At 43.7% G+C, this 18,720-nt stretch overlaps 2 protein-coding genes across 2 annotated transcripts; both read right to left on the minus strand.

The window, feature by feature from the left end:
- Positions 1 to 53: 53 nt before the first annotated feature.
- Positions 54 to 11,401, minus strand: LOC119203260 (phosphoglucomutase-1-like). Its single transcript, XM_037457152.2, has 11 exons — positions 10,868 to 11,401; positions 8,775 to 8,937; positions 8,365 to 8,511; positions 8,021 to 8,146; positions 2,708 to 2,898; positions 2,466 to 2,620; positions 2,183 to 2,298; positions 1,907 to 2,042; positions 1,171 to 1,354; positions 906 to 1,034; positions 54 to 437 (listed from the first exon to the last, which is right to left on the minus strand). Exons 1-11 carry the CDS (start codon positions 11,123 to 11,125, stop codon positions 348 to 350), a joined length of 1,695 nt encoding a protein of 564 aa, XP_037313049.2. The 5' UTR covers positions 11,126 to 11,401; the 3' UTR covers positions 54 to 347.
- A 598-nt stretch (positions 11,402 to 11,999) lies between these two features.
- LOC119203275 (angiopoietin-related protein 3-like) lies at positions 12,000 to 16,197 on the minus strand. Its single transcript, XM_037457154.2, has 7 exons — positions 15,624 to 16,197; positions 15,133 to 15,243; positions 14,217 to 14,337; positions 13,736 to 13,849; positions 13,478 to 13,573; positions 13,023 to 13,295; positions 12,000 to 12,901 (listed from the first exon to the last, which is right to left on the minus strand). Exons 1-7 carry the CDS (start codon positions 16,128 to 16,130, stop codon positions 12,681 to 12,683), a joined length of 1,443 nt encoding a protein of 480 aa, XP_037313051.2. The 5' UTR covers positions 16,131 to 16,197; the 3' UTR covers positions 12,000 to 12,680.
- Between the last annotated feature and the right edge of the window lie 2,523 nt (positions 16,198 to 18,720).

The raw sequence follows: 18,720 nt of genomic DNA on the forward strand, positions 1-18,720 counted from the left end.
AAAGGAAGTGAAACTGCAGTGACATCTACATTCTGTGTTTAATCAGACAGTATTATGTCATGCGTAGTTATTTTGATCACTATGGTTTTAAAACAATGTGCTTTTTGCCAGTGACTTATTTATTGAAGTACATGTTTAAAACAATTTACTGATAATCCAAGTGCAATTAAAATATATGTTTACACAAAGATCACAGTTGGCCTAAAAAATAAAAAGCAGTTTAATGTAGAATCAGAGAAAAACACTGAATATATTTTAGCCTGAAATGCAAATTGCTGCTACATAATAGAAACATCAGTAAATACAAATAGGGCATTAGTTTAGCAATGATGGAGTAACAAATTGAATCATGTGATGACTGATGGGCCACTTCGACCCGTCCTGCGATGGAGCTGGGAAAATTTCACGGCGATGGTTGCCAGGGGTGCCAGCATTACCTGCCCCAAACATGAAGTATAAGGTTAGAGACAAATGCACCTGGCTGTCGTATGCTGACTGGTGCATTACCTCATTAAGGTTTAACGATAAGCAGGACTTTGAAAGCATAGCAATTACTGCACACTTTAGAGCAACAGGAAAGGTTATACAAAAAAATTGTTGTTTATTATATTGCCTTTAAAGCATTCTGCTAGAGTGAAAAAAAGGCTTTCTTTTTCACAAATGCATTGAAACACAGGGGGTTCAATTACAGTTACATGTGTTCTCTTTAAAGTTGTATAAGAATGGCTAAATCATGGTTGTGCACAATTAGCTGACTGTCATTTAGGAGTAGATACGTTAGAGTTGAGCTTTCACTTCATATAATATGTTCTATTCCAATCATAACACTTTTTACACTTTTTTAATTTTCAGGACTATTTGGCTAACCTATCGAGGAAGTCATTTTTAATTAGATTTTTTTTTACCTGTGTGTCTTCTAAGATTTGCTCCTTCTCATAGCTGTCTATGTAGATTCGAACTGTTGCCACATCGCAGCACGTCCCACTGAGTCTGTAGATGATTCGAGAACCATCAGAGAAGATTATCCGCAGACCCTGCAGTGAGGACAGACCAGCGTGGAATATTAGAGATGTTTTGGTCATATCGGTCGCCGCAGTATACCCAGTGACCACCGGTTACACCCAGTAGACACAAAAGTGTGGCCCTTGTAGAACTCAGTGTGTCATGTACCTGGTTCCTGGAGACGGTGCTGTCTACCGGGTCTGTGTACTCAAAGTTGTCCGCTTTTTCCACTTTGTAAATTTTGTCTTCCACAGCAAATCTCTGCTTCGCAAAGGATTTGTCGACGATCATCATCTCCAAATCCTCCATCATCTCACAGGCTGTGTCTATGTCTACGTTATCATAGTCATATCTGGGAAAAAAAGCACATATAAATATATATTATTAAAAGAGTGGAGCTTTATGAATGTTTCATTTTTCTATTTTAAGAAAATAATACATTTAAATTAGCAAATGCAATAGGTTTTCCAATAATGTGTAAATTTATTCCTTGTAATTAAAAAGTAAATGTCTTTAAGATTCCATAATGGTTGAATCTCTATTTAGTACAATTAGAAGACATCATAAGGCTTAAGCTTATGATATATCTGGTTACAGTAAATGTCCATCTATTCAAATGAACAATACGAGATCGTACCATCAGCGCCACGTTGCATTGACAGTTCAGGGCTGGAAATGTAATGTAATGGCACATATAATCCACTAGATGTCAGTCATATTGTGTCTGTAAATTCTTAACGTGTATCTGTCTATAATCAGTCCACTCTCCATCTATATCAAATCAAGAATGCACATCACGTCCACCTAGACATAACTAATGATTCCCTGTGTTTTGGGGATTTGATGGTTGATGGAGTACTCCAAATACACACAAACAAAAAACGCACAAATGTTGACTCCTCACCTGGTAAAGTAGTTTCTTCCGTATTTTAGCCAATGATCCTTGAGGATATCCTCCACACTCTGCTTTCTAGTGGCCAGGATAGAAAGCCATGCCAGCACGGCCCAAAGCCCGTCCTTCTCACGAATATGGTCTCCACCTGAAAGAGCGTATGGGAGTTTGTTCACCATGCACAGAAAATAAAAGCCTAACCATTAACATAAAGCCCTCCCCTCACCACACACCTACTAAGTAAGTTACAATATTTTGACAGAATAACTTGTTGAAGACATACAGTACCTGTACCAAAGCTTTCTTCCCCACACAAAGACAGTCTTCCTGCATCCATCAGGTTCCCAAAGAATTTCCACCCAGTGGGAGTTTCATATAACTCTATTTTTGATGCCTTGGCGACTCTGCAGGAAATACAATAAAAAAGTACATTGAACCGTTTTTAAGCATAACAATATGCCGTTGTTATTATTACTGTGTAGATTGCATGTTAAATACAAGGATTTTATTTTATCTATTTGTACCAAAATTGTTGTTAATTGAAAATCAGATTTAAAATATGTATTTTTACCTGTCTAAGGCTGCACTTGTGGGCATGCTGCGGGCGAAGCCTCTCACCCCTGTATGTTGGAAGTACGGGATGCAGAAGATGTTGTCAGCAATGACAGCCACAGAGTCGGGTGGAGTGACGAAGAAGCCGCGTTGGCCCAGGATCATGTTACGGTCCTAGAAGGCCAGACGGACCGGGGATAAGGATGATGTTTTATTCTCGTTCACAAAATCGAATGAAGAGACAAGCCACAGGACACGGACCCCATCACCATCAAATGCTGCACCAAAATCATACTGTCCGTCTCTCATGCTGTCAACCAGATCTGCAGCGTAGGTGAGGTTAGGATCTGGGTGTTGACCCCCAAAATCCTCCAATGGAACACAGTGGATGGCAGAATCGAGGGGGCAGCCCAGCTCCTCGCAGAGGATTCTCCGTACATATGGTCCTACCACTGGGAGGCAAAAGCAGGTGAGGCAGTGTGATGACTGCTTTAGGGACAATGATGAGTAAATACACAACGATAACACACAACAAAACCAAGGAACATGCCAGCATGTGTTTTACACAACAATTCAATGTTTGGGGAAATACACTTAAAATTAGTAAAATGAGAAGATTGATGATCGAAACGGAGAGGCTGTCAGACGACGACAAAATCTGACTGTAATCCTAAATGAGTTAATAAATGTTGATGTTTTGACAGTGAATGAGAGCATTGGGGAGCATATGGATAGAGGTGTGCTGTCATGTCAAAATGCTTACCCTATAAATAACTGTACCATGACTTCCGGTGAAGGGATGATGAGGGAGATGTGGGAAGTGTTCACCCATTAGTTCCAGTATTTGGGGACTCGTAAATAGCTTTAGTGACCTGATCCTTATGATTTGTTTATACAATTCATGAGTTTGTGAAACATGGAAAAATGCAATAGCTGTGTAGATGTTATCACATTTTATCCTGAGCAAATATTTAATTGCACTTTAATCTTTGCTGCTGTAGATCCAGAGAATTTCCCTCATTGCGGCACTACTAAAGGATTGTTTTATCTTATCTTCACTTATTTAAGGAACATGAGCTTTGTGTTGTTTTAAATCTCATATCACTCTTTTTATAATGAAACATGATCGTCTTACTAAACATTTGTTATGACCTACTGAGCATTAGCTAAAAGTAGCAACACCTCTCATTTTTACTTGAAATAAAAGTAATGAAGATGACCTGCTGTTGGTAAATACAGTGTTGTGCCTGAACGATAGTTCATGAACACGTTCATATTTTGGGTGACGTGAACTGAACGTACTGTATTAATGCCCGATGAACGTTACTGTGAACTCGTTCATCCTGGTGTCTACGGCGCGTTCTTTCAGGTTAACGTTGTTCAAATAGGAAAGCCAGATTTTTATAGAAAACACACCGTAAACGCGCTTTAATAAGTAGCGGAAAAAATACCCAATCTGGCAACACCAGCCTCCAGCGTTGCACTGCGCATGCGTCATCAAAAAAAGCTGCGCCGTATAATAATTTAAATGAGTTTAATGAAGTTACTGACATGGTCGGTGAGGATGGGAGGAATCTGACCTTTCTTTGCAAACATTTGCACCTTAATGATAACTGTCGTGTTTTTATTGCTTATTTAAAAAAGAGCATTCAAGCAGCATGTGTTTGAGAATGTACTGTAGGGGTGAACGCTGCAGCTGCTGCTAGTGTGGAGTGAATGGACAGCAACATTAAAGCAACAATCCCCTTAATGCTAATGTAAACCCTGGTTGGATAAGGATTCAAAACTGGATATGAAGATGAAATCTGATGCATAGCTTCAGTGTTAAACCTGATAAAATAATTGCTGTCTGTGGTTCTGGGCTGTGGCAATAATTTTGAAAATAATAGCTTGCAGCAACATATGGGGAAAAAAAGAACTGAACTAGAACTAAACTGTGAACTTAGTTCACATTTTTAAGTTTGAACTATGAACTGAACTAGTTCATTTTAAAATTTGTGAACTGAACTTTGAACTAGTTCATGTAGAAAGTGAACTTTCCCAACACTGGTGACGTGTGCTGGACTTTGCACCCTAAAAGCGGCGTTGCGGTGCAGGCTTCTTGTCTGCACGCGTTAATTTTTCACCAAAAATTTGGTGATCCTTCTTCGTGGCAAGACTGTCTTGCCACGAAGAAGGATCGTTGGACGCGGAAGGGCCCACCCACCACCACCTGGTCGTCAGGTTGTTCGGACGAACAGCCTGAGGACCAGCTTTCTGTTCGGTCCTTCCGAACAGCCTTCTGCGTCCAACGATCCCTTCTTCTCCGCAAGACAATCTTGCGTCCGAAGATCCGACCGTTGCGGACCATGGGGGTGCGGGCTGCCGCACTCCCAATGCTCCCGTCGTAGGAAGGTCAAAAAGCCCTCCGGCATTTCAAGACACCTGCGCCAAAGCAGCCGCGTCTCTCATCCGGAAAGCTCTCCAGCGTTGGAATAGCTTCCACGCCAGAAGCATTGGGAGTGCGGCAGTCCGCACCCCAGCGGTGAATCTGCTCTTGGAAACCCGCTCCTATATCTTGGCTTTGGTGGTGACGCTCTGTGACGTCACGACGCGTCACGTCGGAGTCAGGAGTTGTTTATGGACTCACCGCACCGCAAACTGAAGAGACCATAAACAACTCCTGACTCCGACATGACGCGTCGTGACGTCATAGAGCGTCACCACCAAAGCCAAGATATAGGAGCGGGTTTCCAAGATCAGATTCACCGCTGGGGTGCGGACTGCCGCACTCCCAATGCTTCTGGCGTGGAAGCTATTCCAACTCAGGAGAGCTTTCCGGATGAGAGACGCGGCTGCTTTGGCGCAGGTGTCTTGAAATGCCGGAGGGCTTTTTGACCTTCCTACGACGGGAGCATTGGGAGTGCGGCAGCCCGCACCCCCATGGTCCGCAACGGTCGGATCTTCGGACGCAAGATTGTCTTGCGGCGAAGAAGGGATCGTTGGACGCAGAAGGCTGTTCGGAAGGACCGAACAGAAAGCTGGTCCTCAGGCTGTTCGTCCGAACAACCTGACGACCAGGTGGTGGTGGGTGGGCCCTTCTGCGTCCAACGATCCTTCTTTGTGGCAAGACAGTCTTGCCACGAAGAAGGATCACCAAATTTTTGGTGAAAAATTAAGGCGTGCAGACAAGAAGCCTGCACCGCAACGCCACGTTAACGTGCAAAGTCCAGCACACGTCACTCGCAACAAAGTCCGATTAACGGCTATTTCCCTCTACTTCTCTCTTAGATCCTCCACCCCGAGACGTCAGGAGGCGGCGAGAGGAGAGAGGAGCCTACGAGTGTTTAGTGAAATGAGCGGTCCTTCCCTCAGAAAACTCAAACAAAATGAATTGTGGATTTTATTTCAAAACCACATTTAGCACTAAAGTGTCCAATTCATGTATCATTTAACATCACCACTGTGATGGTGAAAAGAAAATCAGCCAATAACTCAAAACGTAGAAAAGGGAACGTTGAAAATAGAATCAGATGCACCCATTGTTCTCATATACCTAAATTTAATAAATGTATCTTAGGTTGCATTTTTTTTCCTCCAAATAAATATACTTAATATTCTCTATTCATGTCAAGTTCAACTCCTGCTCACGGTGCAAAGGACACAAGGACAAATCAACTTGCTGACTCACTTTTAACTTGACTTGACTTTTTAATTTAAACATTTAATTAACATCGTATACTTATAATTTTGAAAAATGAAATATTTAAGCAAAAATCCTTTAACACAAAATCAGGGAATTTAATGCTGCAATGTTTCTCCCCCAATCTACTCAGTTAAGAGAGTTCTGCCTGGAGAAGTGTGTTTTTTTTTGTTATTGTTGTTGCTTTGTCTTGTACAACCACTACCTCTGCCCTTTACATGTACTTTCCTTTATTTGCACTCTGGTTATTTAGAAGGTTATGTGGTTGTCTCATTAGCTTCCAAGTCAAAGATCTATACGGCGTTGCATGGTCTACACGGGGGTCTTGGTTGCCGCCCCCCGCCTCCGTAGCTCCAAAAAATACACAAATGCACTGAAAACTCAAATGTGTCTATCATCACCTCTAAATGGCACACATTCCTTTTGAAGGGCATGTGAATACACTATCATTATGTGTTTTGTTGGTGAAACCAAGACATGTAAGGCGTCCAATGGGGCCTTGTTGACTTACATTAAACAAGTAAATACACAAACGCACTGCAAACTCAGCCCCACAAGGGAACTTGCCCGTGCACACACACACACACACACACACACACACACACACACACACACACACACACACACACACACACACACACACACACACACACACACACAGAAAAACTGGAGAAGTGTTTTCATCGTACGTTTGTGTATTCTGGGTGCCCGGACTAGTTCACGATTATGTTAATCCAATAGAGCTGGCTGCAAAAGTGATATAACGAGACGCTTACTCACACTCCTCAGAATGAAGCTACCTATCACCAGAGTTGGCTTCTCAGCAGGTGTGTCGCTGAGTGTGGAGAAGCGGCTTGAAACGTGAAGTGGTTGGTGGTTAACCGTGTGCTTCGACTTAGACTTATGCTCACTCCGGACAGTCACCCAGCCTCCCGGCCGCTCGGGGGTTGCCGGGGGACGGTTAGCAGGAGCAAACGATACGTCTGTGTGGTCCGCACCGACTATAGGAGATGGCTGGTTAACAGCGGCTACTGACTGAGCCTCCATGGTGCGGAGCCGTGCTTCTAACTCACTAAGCCTCGCCTCCAAGCAAACAAATATACTACATTTCTTACATTTACCGTTATCCGTAAGAGAGGCAGAGGCAGTGTTGTGCCTGAACGCGTTCATTGAACTTTCAGGTTAACGTTGTTCAAATAGGTTGCGAGATTTTTATAGAAAACACACCGTAAACGCGCCTTAATAAGTAGCGGAAAAAATACCCAATCTGGCAACACCAGCCTCCAGCGTTGCACTGCGCATGCGTCATCAAAAAAAGCTGCGTGTAACAAAGAGGCGGCGTATAATAATTTAAATGAGTTTAATGAAGTTACTGACATGGTCGGTGAGGATGGGAGGAATCTGACCTTTCTTTGCAAACATTTGCACCTTAATGATAACTGTCGTGTTTTTATTGCTTATTTAAAAAAGAGCATTCAAGCAGCATGTGTTTGAGAATGTACTGTAGGGGTGAACGCTGCAGCTGCTGCTAGTGTGGAGTGAATGGACAGCAACATTAAAGCAACAATCCCCTTAATGCTAATGTAAACCCTGGTTGGATAAGGATGCAAAACTGGATATGAAGATGAAATCTGATGCATAGCTTCAGTGTTAAACCTGATAAAATAATTGCTGTCTGTGGTTCTGGGCTGTGGCAATAATTTTGAAAATAATAGCTTGCAGCAACATATGGGGAAAAAAAGAACTGAACTAGAACTAAACTGTGAACTTAGTTCACATTTTTAAGTTTGAACTATGAACTGAACTAGTTCATTTTAAAATTTGTGAACTGAACTTTGAACTAGTTCATGTAGAAAGTGAACTTTCCCAACATTGGGTAAATATCCTCTCACCTCCGTGCATGGCGTCTATTCTTATCTTGATGTGCTTTTCACCCGACAGAAGCTCCTTGAGAGCAGCAAAGTCGAAGATGTTCCTCAACAAGTTAGCGTAGGTTTCGACAGAGTCCACGATTTCCACTGGACACCACAAATGAGAATCGCAGTTGTATTTTAATGACATGAATTCACATGCCATCATTAACATTGCAATGGACTGTCACTGAAGAACGGCAGACACGAGTCATATGACCGATGCACATCGTGACTCAGATGGTACATACAGTAAACCTCCAGGGGAACGCACTCTAGTATTCATCCACCATCCCGAAGTGTTGGGTTCCAGAACAATGATTCACCTGTGAATGGTTTGAACTTGTTTTCCAGATCAAAAATTTGTTGTCCCTGGGTGGTCAAATCCACTTGCAGTCCAGGACAGATGGCGAACTCCTCAATGGTCCGGCTGACCTGAAAGATCTTGTTTGTGACAGCCTCCTTGGCTGGCCCTGGGTGCAGTAGAAAAACCCACAATATTACATTTTATATATTTCTGTACTGCTGTTTTATTTACATTAAGCATAGTGCTGGATTCGATATCCACCAGTAAAACCATGCAGGTCCTTCGATGTACTTTGTCCCAGAGAAGATGTCCAGATAATTCTTGAACAATATCTTGTTACTGTATTTGTGCCACATATCGGAATGAGTCATGCAAGGCCTTGTTAACCTCAATGGTAACACTCTGCCTCCTGCCCTCCAGTCATCATACCTCCGTTTGCAGTATTGAACTTAATGCCAAAGTCTTCGTCAGGTCCGCCGGGGTTGTGGCTGGCTGTGAGGATGATGCCACCGATGGCTTTGTATTTCCTGATTACGCAGGAAATGGCGGGTGTGGACATTATCCCGTGGTGTCCAATGATCACACGACCCACCTGAGGAAATGTCACACGGGTGTGTGTGTGAGAAGGTGGGAATGAGGGTATATCTTAATTTATCTGGGGAGGCGAGGGGAGGGAATAGTGCTGCATATCAGGTTTGGTGTGTCATGCTTCTTGCTAAAGTAAGAGCTACTACACTTTTCATTTCACGAACCACAGTTATGGCACATCAAGAGCAAGTCATGTTGTGTGTAAGAGTCATTTAAATCCCTCTAACCATCGTAAGAAAGCATCTGGAGCTCAAAGGTTATGTAACTGCAACAGTCATCCCTTGATTTCTTTGTGTTGCATCGTTCTCATGTTGTGTGGCATTGCAGTCTCTTCTCCGTCTTGTTGAGTATTCGATTTTAGACAAAAAAACAGTTTTTTATAAAGCTGGTTAGTTTAATTTGAACCCACACAAACAACTAAACGCTTTTAACGTTTTGTTTACATTTGGATAACTTTAATAGGTAAATATACACTCACCGGCCACTTTATTAGGTACCCCATGCTAGTAACGGGTTGGACCCCCTTTTGCCTTCAGAACTGCCTCAATTCTTCGTGGCATAGATTCAACAAGGTGCTGGAAGCATTCCTCAGGGAGTTTGGTCCATATTGACATGATGGCATCACACAGTTGCCGCAGATTTGTCGGCTGCACATCCATGATGCGAATCTCCCGTTCCACCACATCCCAAAGATGCTCTATTGGATTGAGATCTGGTGATTGTGGAGGCCATTTGAGTACAGCGAACTCATTGTCATGTTCAAGAAACCAGTCTGAGATGATTCCAGCTTTATGACATGGCGCATTATCCTGCTGAAAGTAGCCTTCAGAAGTTGGGTACATTGTGGTCATAAAGGGATGGACATGGTCAGCAACAATACTCAGGTAGGCTGTGGCGTTGCAACGATGCTCAATTGGTACCAAGGGGCCCAAAGAGTGCCAAGAAAATATTCCCCACACCATGACACCACCACCACCAGCCTGAACCGTTGATACAAGGCAGGATGGATCCATGCTTTCATGTTGTAGACGCCAAATTCTGACCCTACCATCCGAATGTCGCAGCAGAAATCGACTCATCAGACCAGGCAACGTTTTTCCAATCTTCTATTGTCCAATTTCGATGAGCTTGTGCAAATTGTAGCCTCAGTTTCCTGTTCTTAGCTGAAAAGAGTGGCACCCGGTGTGGTCTTCTGCTGCTGTAGCCCATCTGCCTCAAAGTTGGACGTACTGTGCGTTCAGAGATGCTCTTATGCCCACCTTGGTTGTAACGGGTGGTTATTTGAGTCACTGTTGCCCTTCTATCAGCTCGAACCAGTCTGGCCACTCTCCTCTGACCTCTGGCATCAACAAGGCATTTCCGCCCACAGAACTGCCGCTCACTGGATGTTTTTTCTTTTTCGGACCATTCTCTGTAAACCCTAGAGATAGTTGTGCGTGAAAATCCCAGTAGATTAGCAGTTTCTGAAATACTCAGACCAGCCCTTCTGGCACCAACAATCATGCCACGTTCAAAGTCACTCAAATCACCTTTCTTCCCCATACTGATGCTCGGTTTGAACTGCAGGAGATTGTCTTGACAATGTCTACATGCCTAAATGCACTGAGTTGCCGCCATGTGATTGGCTGCTTAGAAATTAAGTGTTAACGAGCAGTTGGACAGGTGTACCTAATAAAGTGGCCGGTGAGTGTATATATATATTACCATTAACATGTTAATTTAGAATAACCTTTATTATTTCTATTATTATCATTTAATGAATTACTATTTCCCTATGAGCCAAGTCTCCAACCAACGCTGCGAATTATATTGTTAGACGACAACACGACGGTCCGACTAATGACAACAAAGAGGTGACAAAAGGTCTGACTTAGATGCTTCCACCCGCCCACACACACACACACACACACACACACACACACACTGACACTGACCCCGTTGGCAGCTGCCATCTGCACAATGACCCCAATAGCTGTCCTGTTGAAGAAGCGTCCGTCTCCCCCCACCACCACTGTCGATCCCTGTCGGTCCCGTAGGTCGATGGAGGAGAAGATACTCTGGATGAAGTTGTGCAGATAGTTCCTCCTGGATTGGAACACGCGGACCTTTTTCCTCAGGCCGCTGGTGCCGGGCCTCTGGTCGGGGTACGGCGCTGTGGGCACGGTCAACACCTGCAAGAGACTGTCGGCCATTGTTTTCAAAATGAGAATCCGGGCTAATGCAACAGCGGCGATGGCTACGACTGGTGTTTGGAGGGAGATCCCCCGGACGAGGGGAACCGTTGGCAGGGGGGGGGGGGGAATAGCAGGGGCCTAATCTCGACTCCTCCTGTCATTGCACTGGAAGTACTGGGTTACAGTGGAACTTCTGAAGCCTAAAATAACTTTTCGAACCAATGTGTGTTCAGAGGCAGGAGGAGCAACTGAAGACGCTTCTTCACACATGTGCCTGGAGATCACTGTCAGGGCTGCAGACCCAGTCACAAAGAAGTGTGTGTGTGTGTGTCTGGATGAAAGTATGGAGGTGTTATCGGAGCTATTTGTCCATCTGTAAACGGCTGCAGCTGTGCTCGGGGATACAATGAGAGAGGACGTTTCTCATTGGAAAGGGCACTTAGCACTGATTTAGAAGGGGCTATTTCCCCTTTTTTCAAAGCTGAAGGTGTGAACGTAGAGTGTGAGAGGAGCAATTAGAGAGTCTTAAGAGGGATATACTGTATCTAGAAGGGATTTTAGGAAAGCATCTATTTACAAAACAAACAGTAGTTGTCCAATCTAATTATCTACGTGCAGCACAATTAAGAGAGAGAGAGAGAGAGAGGGATCTGAATTGGATAGAGCAACACTGCCTTCTAGTGTTTGTTACTGTCCACAACAACACAATACAACAGTGTCCCCAGACCAGCCAGAGCCTTTTTCACATTTAGTATGACCCAATAGCACAAACAGATCAGTCATCCATTTAATAGACTTTGGCCTCAAAATGAAGTTCAAGGATGAAATGAATCTGTACCAAATCTGTGTCAACATAAAAAGAGCATTCTGTGCAAGAAGAAACAGATCATTATGGATTTTTGTCTTCGATGATCAAAAAAAATGTTTTATTTGAAGCAAAACAACAAATAATCATATGTAAAAATATAATGTCAACAGTTTCAACCATTAGCAGGTCACGGACGACTCACTTCTGGTCCTTTATAATAATAAATACATCTTGGGTTCTGAAGCACTTTTCTATATTCAGTAATTGGTTCATTTAAATCATTTTAAGATGACAGAGTAGACGTTTGTATCCTTTTGATTCGCTCCAGACGTAGATGTATCTTGCGACCTCTTCGACCGCCTCCGCCATGTCGGAAACCACTGTATGATGTATGTTCTGAGTCAATGTGACCCGATACAAAACTGCTCACCCACACGACTGTACGTTTGAATTCCTCCTCCATAACCCTTGACCTTCAAGATACACTGAGTGAACATGTCTTGTGTGTTAACTGTGTTTTGGTATTTTTCATATGTCACAATACATAGTGTTCTATTACATTTGGTTTGGCTCTCTCAATCTCACAAAACGCTTGTTTAGTGTCCTCTCTGACTCAATCTACTTGAACTTGACACTCGGAAGAAACACCTTCGCCTCAGCCCAAGCCGTCTTAAATCATGGCCGTCCATGTGAAGCATTGTCAAAGCTCTCCTGAAGGGGGCCGCGGTTAAATGCAGCGTTTTCACTGAGAATACCGGTACTGGATCACAGAAAGACGCCTGTTTCCGTGGAGGCAGAAGAGGGAGGCGCGGTAATGGCGTCAGCCGCGCGGTGCACAGAGATCTGGGTAAGCTTGAGGGAGAAATATGTCTTTTGGGCCGGCTTCCACTGAATCCCTCTCCTGCGATCTGAGCGCCCCTTAGGTCTCATGTGGAAGTATCTCCCGTTCAGGTTGGTGTCTCCGCAGGCGTTGTACCACCATCCACCTGGCGGATGACAGAAACGACACGTTGTGCAGCTGATACCGGACGACAAAGTATTTATTAATCCCCCCGTTTGGCGTCACATGGGGGACAAACATGTCTCCCACATGTGTAGCTGCTGTACCTGTGTGGTCGTGGGCACAGTTTGATTCCTGGTGGTTGTCATTGTCCCTGTCCTTGGTGGAGAACATCATGCCCGTGTGGTTGATCATGGGGTCCGGCAAATCTCCAGACAGATGCGTGAGGTGAATGGTGTAGTTGCTTTCAGGACCGTTGAGGTTGAATCTGTATTCAATGAAGCGCCTGTTCTGTTTCCAATCTTCCAGCTGGATGTGTAGGACGGAGCTGCCCTGAGTGACTAGAGAGTGGATGTTCCTGAGACCCAGCCAAAAGTCCCCTGTGAGAGAGACAACAGTGAGGAGTCGCAGCTGACGGGATTTGGCAAGCGCCTTTCAGGAGTGCTTCTTTCATTACAAGATAAAAACGTTATAACAACGATATACCCTAAGTGATTTTTGAATTTGGCTGTTTACAATGTAGTTTTAAGTAAAGTCTAAAGAAGGGAATAATGTCTTTCACCTTGAAGGTCTCCAAACCCATTTTCATACTTCACCCAGGTTTGATCAAAATTCACAGAGCCATCCATCCTTCGCTGGATGACTGTTGCTCCATGCTCTAAATCAGAAAAAAAAGAAATAGAAATGAATAGATTTATTTAAAGTTATAATCCTCAAAATGTAATATAGTATAGTAATATGTATATATATATAGTAATATAGAAAACAGACAGTTCATGAGGACAAATGATTCAAATTTGATCTTCGATGTCTCTGTTACCTTTGCTCATGTCACAAAGGGCCATGAAGGGCTCCGTTCCGTTGGGTCTGATGGCATAGACACCACTGACTCGCTCCCCCCTGCTGAACAGGTCACTGCAGTCTGATGGCAGATCTATTTGAGAACAAACCAAGACATGATGTTTAACTTGTGTTGTGTTGGCTTCAAAGTGCAAATCAGCAGCAGAGAAATGGAAGTGCACCTGTGACCACGCGGTCAACAGATTGAAATCAGCAGCAGTGGCAGGAAAAGAAGTGTGTGCAGGATGAATGATTGCTGAGTAGATGCTGGAACTGTTTAATGTGCAGGCAGGTAAGAAACTGTATTAGAAAAGTCATTTATTGAGACTCATTTGTTAATGATGAGGAGAAACAGAAGTATCAAGTATTTGGAATATTTTTTACCTGCTCATAAATTGGGAAAAAAATCAAAAATAATATATAACACTGAAAAGTTAATCATGCTTTATTATCAGTCTTACTCATCATGCTGGTGGTGCTGGTGGAGCTTGAGGTCAGGTAAGGGGTGAGTGTTGGTGCTTCACTTTTGAAGATGCCAGGCATCCTCTCGTTGGTCTCTTGTGTCAACGTGTTGACCGTAAACTAAGACAAATAGTCAGGGAAAGACATCATACTCAGACTCACCCCCAAGAAACACTGCAGATTATATTTCACTGTTACAATATGAATAATGTGCTCCAAAGACCAATGAAAATGCAAACGTATTATAGCACAGAGGCACTGGCTAAGATTATTAAAATTACAGACAACTGTGTTATTATGTCTGCACCCTCTTCCCAAGATTTAAAATCTAATTTAGATAATATAGTAACAAACCGAAAGTCTCTGAGCGGAAATAAAGGACTGAATAAATGATGATGTGAAGGAGTCATTACAGTCCACACTCTCACTCTGGAGGGGATGCGAGGGGCCAAACAGGACACCGCTGTTTGTAAACCAAAAGTCAACCACGTGGTTTTCTCACTAAATACCTTTGTTGCCCGAGCCCAGCTTCCCGTGAATACAGACGTTACACCGACGCTGGAGGGGTGCGTGGAGCTAAAACAGCTTGTGGTCAAGGGCCACAGGCCGAGCGGATGGGTTTGTAAAGAGAACGTGACGACAACCACCAGACATGTGGCTGCTAACAAACCTTTTTCAAGATAGTAATTAGATGCGATAATGCTATACACTGATTTGTAAGGCAGCTCGTGACTCTGTGTCACATGACGACAGATCTGCAGTGCCAGGGACCTTCTTAAGGACGCAGATTAGAATATGAACGTGATACAAGTGATTGGATTGCAGCAATAAAACTTGCAAGGAATAAAGAGGGGAAAATAATAGTAAAAACGTCCACTGACCCTGAGCAGAAAAAACAAACAAACATCTCCCTACCTTTTCCTCTAGAATCCTGATCTTGGCTCTCTGGTGATTAAGCTGGTCGCTCTGCTCCCTCACAGCCTCCAGCAGCTCCGTGATGCTGCGCTCCTGGCTGTGGATCACTTCCTGACCAGCGGCCGTGAAAGAATCATGGGAACCGTTAAGGAAGCCTCTTGTTTTATTGTTAATGTTACAGTCAATACTTGGGAGCGCTGCTTTTAGATTTGGGAGAACAATCGCCCCACAGAGCAGAGAGGGGGATAAAGGATTACGATTCATCATCAAGAGTTGTCATTAATTATTCAAAAAGCGGATCTCTGCACTTCAAAGGCTTGTCTGCCGTCTATCGTAAGAAGACGTGTCGGTTCTTCCAGTTCGCTTGAACAATTTTTTTTTCAGTTATCAAAGGCTGAAAGTGGCTATCCTACCAAAAACATTTTTTTACTTCATGTTTTTCTATGCAAAATAATCTTTCAGAGACTATTTCCCTTCAGCCGGGGACTCACCCTGAGGCCGTTGATCTCTGCCACTTGTTCGCTCGTCACCAGGCCGTGTGACATGCCGCTCAGCTTCTCCTCCAGCCCTTCCACCTTGCTCTTCAACTGACTCTTCTCCTGCAGGATGATGTCCACTTTGGAGCCGATCTTAACGGACATGTCTTTGATCTCTTCGTTGTTGGCCTTCAGCACCACCGTGGTCTTCTTCAGCTCCTCTTCTTCCTCTTTGATTTCACTGGCGAGCACCGACAGCCGGTAAAATGAGTTGTCAAAGATGTTGAGCTTCTGGAAGATGTCGTTTATTTGTCCCTTCGTCTTCTGCACAAACTCCCTCAGGCTCTGGCCCAGCTGGAGGAGGCCGTTGCCCAGGAGACGCACATCGTCGAGAGCAGCGAAGCGGGAGCGGGTCTCAACGGGGGCCTCCGGCCGGAGGTCGGGCGGGTCCCCACTGCCACACAGGGAAGGGACGCAGGCGGCGGCCGCGACCAACAGTATGGGAATCAGCGGGATCCTCATGTTGTTGTCCCGCCGCTGAGTGTTAGTGATGTTATGGGAACAACTGGCAGCTCTCTCCCTCCAGTGTGACGGATCCCCAGCTTTTATGTACATTGAGTCAATGATTAACCTGTTCATCCGATCATTATCTGCATGGATGATGCAGCTTCCTCTTCCCGAGTGGACTATTGAAAGTTCATCAGCGGCCGGAATGTTGGGTCAATAATCAAACTTGATCAACCGAAAAAGGAAATTGAGGTTGAATTCCCTTCATTTTGAATCTGCTTTAATTTGCGCTCTTTGATTCTGTCAGTCAGGACAGAGTAAAATCCTGAAGTGGTTTTGACTATTGTAACTTCCGCTGAGGACGGATCTCTGTTATTCTCCAGCGGCTCATTTTTACCTTGAGATTGGATTAATTAATGACTTTATGTTTTTTAAATCTAAAAACAAGCAACATGAATTCAATTGAAAGACAAAATGCTTCCTGATTCACACACACAAACACAGTGGTTTTTGTGCACACTCTATTGTAAAAAGTGGGTGTATGAGGTGAGACATAACCACCAATCTACAGTCTGATGACCCATGTTCTCCTCTGTTAAATATTAACTACCAATATGAGCGCAGGATTGCACTGGTCCCGACAGTGTTTGCGCAGCAAACACTTCACAACCCTGACTTCAGCACGGGTTCGGCTCTCTTGATGGTAAAATGTACGCGTGCACAGCAGCTCACATGTGAAACTTCTGACACAGAAGCCGCAGGCTAGCTTCAAAGAGTAAAAGCGCACGGTAACGGGGCCTTGTGGAGGCTTAAGGCGGCTTCTGAGCAGAACAAAGGAAGGATCTGAGGTGGAATATTGAGCATAATTGTGTATTATAACCCATTCAAACCCATTCGTACACTGGCTGTCAGGGGAAAACATGCTCGTGATACCTGCTTCAGGACCAACTGTTCATTTATTCACAGCCCATGTTGTATGCATTCAAAATGTTAATATTTACTTTTTGGAGTCCCAAAGTTATGTTAAGAACAAGAAGAGTTGTCAAGTTGCCATGTGTGTTATGTAAGACCTTCTATGTTCAGCACAGGTTACAGAAGGTGCTCCAAATGAAATAAAAAATCTCCCCCACATTTAAATTTTTGTAAAATCAGGGTGATGGTACTCAAGCTGGATCATGGAACCGGTCTGAAGACAAAGTTTTGAAGGAGTCAACCGCATTTTAACTTGGTCTTGTCTTGGACAAAGTGGATTCAGGATTTTATCGACAAGATGGAAAAGACCACCATTGTGCGATATCACTAAATTACTTGGGCATTAAGCAATAATTTATTTTGTAAGGATGTCAGACTTACTTAGATGCAACCAATACTACAAACAGCTGCAGCATCTCACAACTTTCACATTTATTTCATAAGCACCAGACAGGAGAACGAGCTGTTTAAGTCCCATGGTTGGTAATAAAATGTGGCTACCTAACACACCGTGGTGGGCCTTGAACTCTCCTTGTTCTTCGTTCTTGTATCGGTGGCCAAACAGTCCGCACTTGATTCGTTGACGTGATGCTAGATATCAATAAATACACTGTAAGTCTGCGTGGTTAGCTGTGGCTGCTACAGAGAATCTTCAAAGCCCTCCTCCCTCCTCCTCGGGGTCCTACGTACGAGGACCTGAGGGGCTGCTGTTCAGGCTGTACACTGCTCACTGCCTGCTGCAGGCTGCTCGAGCCAGTCTCCTGCGACATTCAAAAGCAAACTGCACACCGGTTGGTTTTGTACACACCGCTCACCTTGGACTGAGATGTAAGTCATTTGCTTCCAATGTTGGAAAATAGATATCAATGCAACATTCCTTGTTTCGAAATTCGGCAGCAATTTAACAATTTGTACAGCCTTAACATAAAGCCTCAGAAAATTTAGACCTATAGCCTGCAGCCGACATCCTCATTCATATGAATTCCAGCTGCTTTACTTACTGTGGGACTCAAAAATCCTCAGTTTTTCCTTCAGTAAAGCATCTGTGGCCATGTGGCCAAAAGGGACATTCCTGATTCATACTTTGCTGTTACATGACCACTGTTTCAATTGGCCAATGCAGCTACAGCAAAACCAGTAACTCCCCTGACCACAAGCCACAGTTACATAACACACATCCCAAGGGGGGAGAATAGGCTGATAGACCTTTAGGTGGACTGAACTACTTCAAACTTTTCCATCTGTTTCGTGTTTTGTTACATCAGCTCCTTTACATGCACCACTTCTCAAAGAAATTGTTGAGCAACAAAAATAAACAGCATTTAATGTGGATGTTGGCGTATTGGAATGCCCAACAAGATTTTTACCTCCTTGGGCCCAAATTTTTACTTGGATGTTTAAAGACCTCCATCTAATATAATAAGCATTACATTTGCACCCCACATTCCCCTTCCAATACAACTCTAAATCTTTCTCGGAAACAAACCAGTTTTTTGCAGCATGTGGTCGTTCCTTTGGTTCAATAAAGACTGTTTTTTTCCTCCAGTTGAACCACAAGCCCTCTCGGAGTCAGTTGTCTGCTTGGGTAATGGAAAAGGAGAATTTCTTGCTAATTCTCGCTAAATCCTTTTCC

The sequence above is a fragment of the Pungitius pungitius genome, chromosome 15 (assembly GCF_949316345.1).
Source record: "Pungitius pungitius chromosome 15, fPunPun2.1, whole genome shotgun sequence".
In the NCBI taxonomy this organism is placed as follows: Eukaryota; Metazoa; Chordata; class Actinopteri; order Perciformes; family Gasterosteidae; genus Pungitius; species Pungitius pungitius.

What these genes read in the sequence shown, in the direction of transcription:
- LOC119203260 (XM_037457152.2), bottom strand. Translation starts at nt 11,125, where the DNA reads ATGGCCGACAGTCTCTTGCAGGTGTTGACCGTGCCCACAGCGCCGTAC. An exon ending in GTTCAATACTGCAAACGGAG is followed by an intron (nt 8,512 to 8,774) that starts GTATGATGACTG and finishes TACTGCACCCAG; the next exon opens with GGCCAGCCAAGGAGGCTGTC. An exon ending in GGAAGAAACTACTTTACCAG is followed by an intron (nt 1,355 to 1,906) that starts GTGAGGAGTCAA and finishes TTTTTTTCCCAG; the next exon opens with ATATGACTATGATAACGTAG.
- LOC119203275 (XM_037457154.2), bottom strand. Translation starts at nt 16,130, where the DNA reads ATGAGGATCCCGCTGATTCCCATACTGTTGGTCGCGGCCGCCGCCTGC. An exon ending in CAGAGATCAACGGCCTCAGG is followed by an intron (nt 15,244 to 15,623) that starts GTGAGTCCCCGG and finishes GCCGCTGGTCAG; the next exon opens with GAAGTGATCCACAGCCAGGA. An exon ending in TGGGTTTGGAGACCTTCAAG is followed by an intron (nt 13,296 to 13,477) that starts GTGAAAGACATT and finishes TCTCTCTCACAG; the next exon opens with GGGACTTTTGGCTGGGTCTC.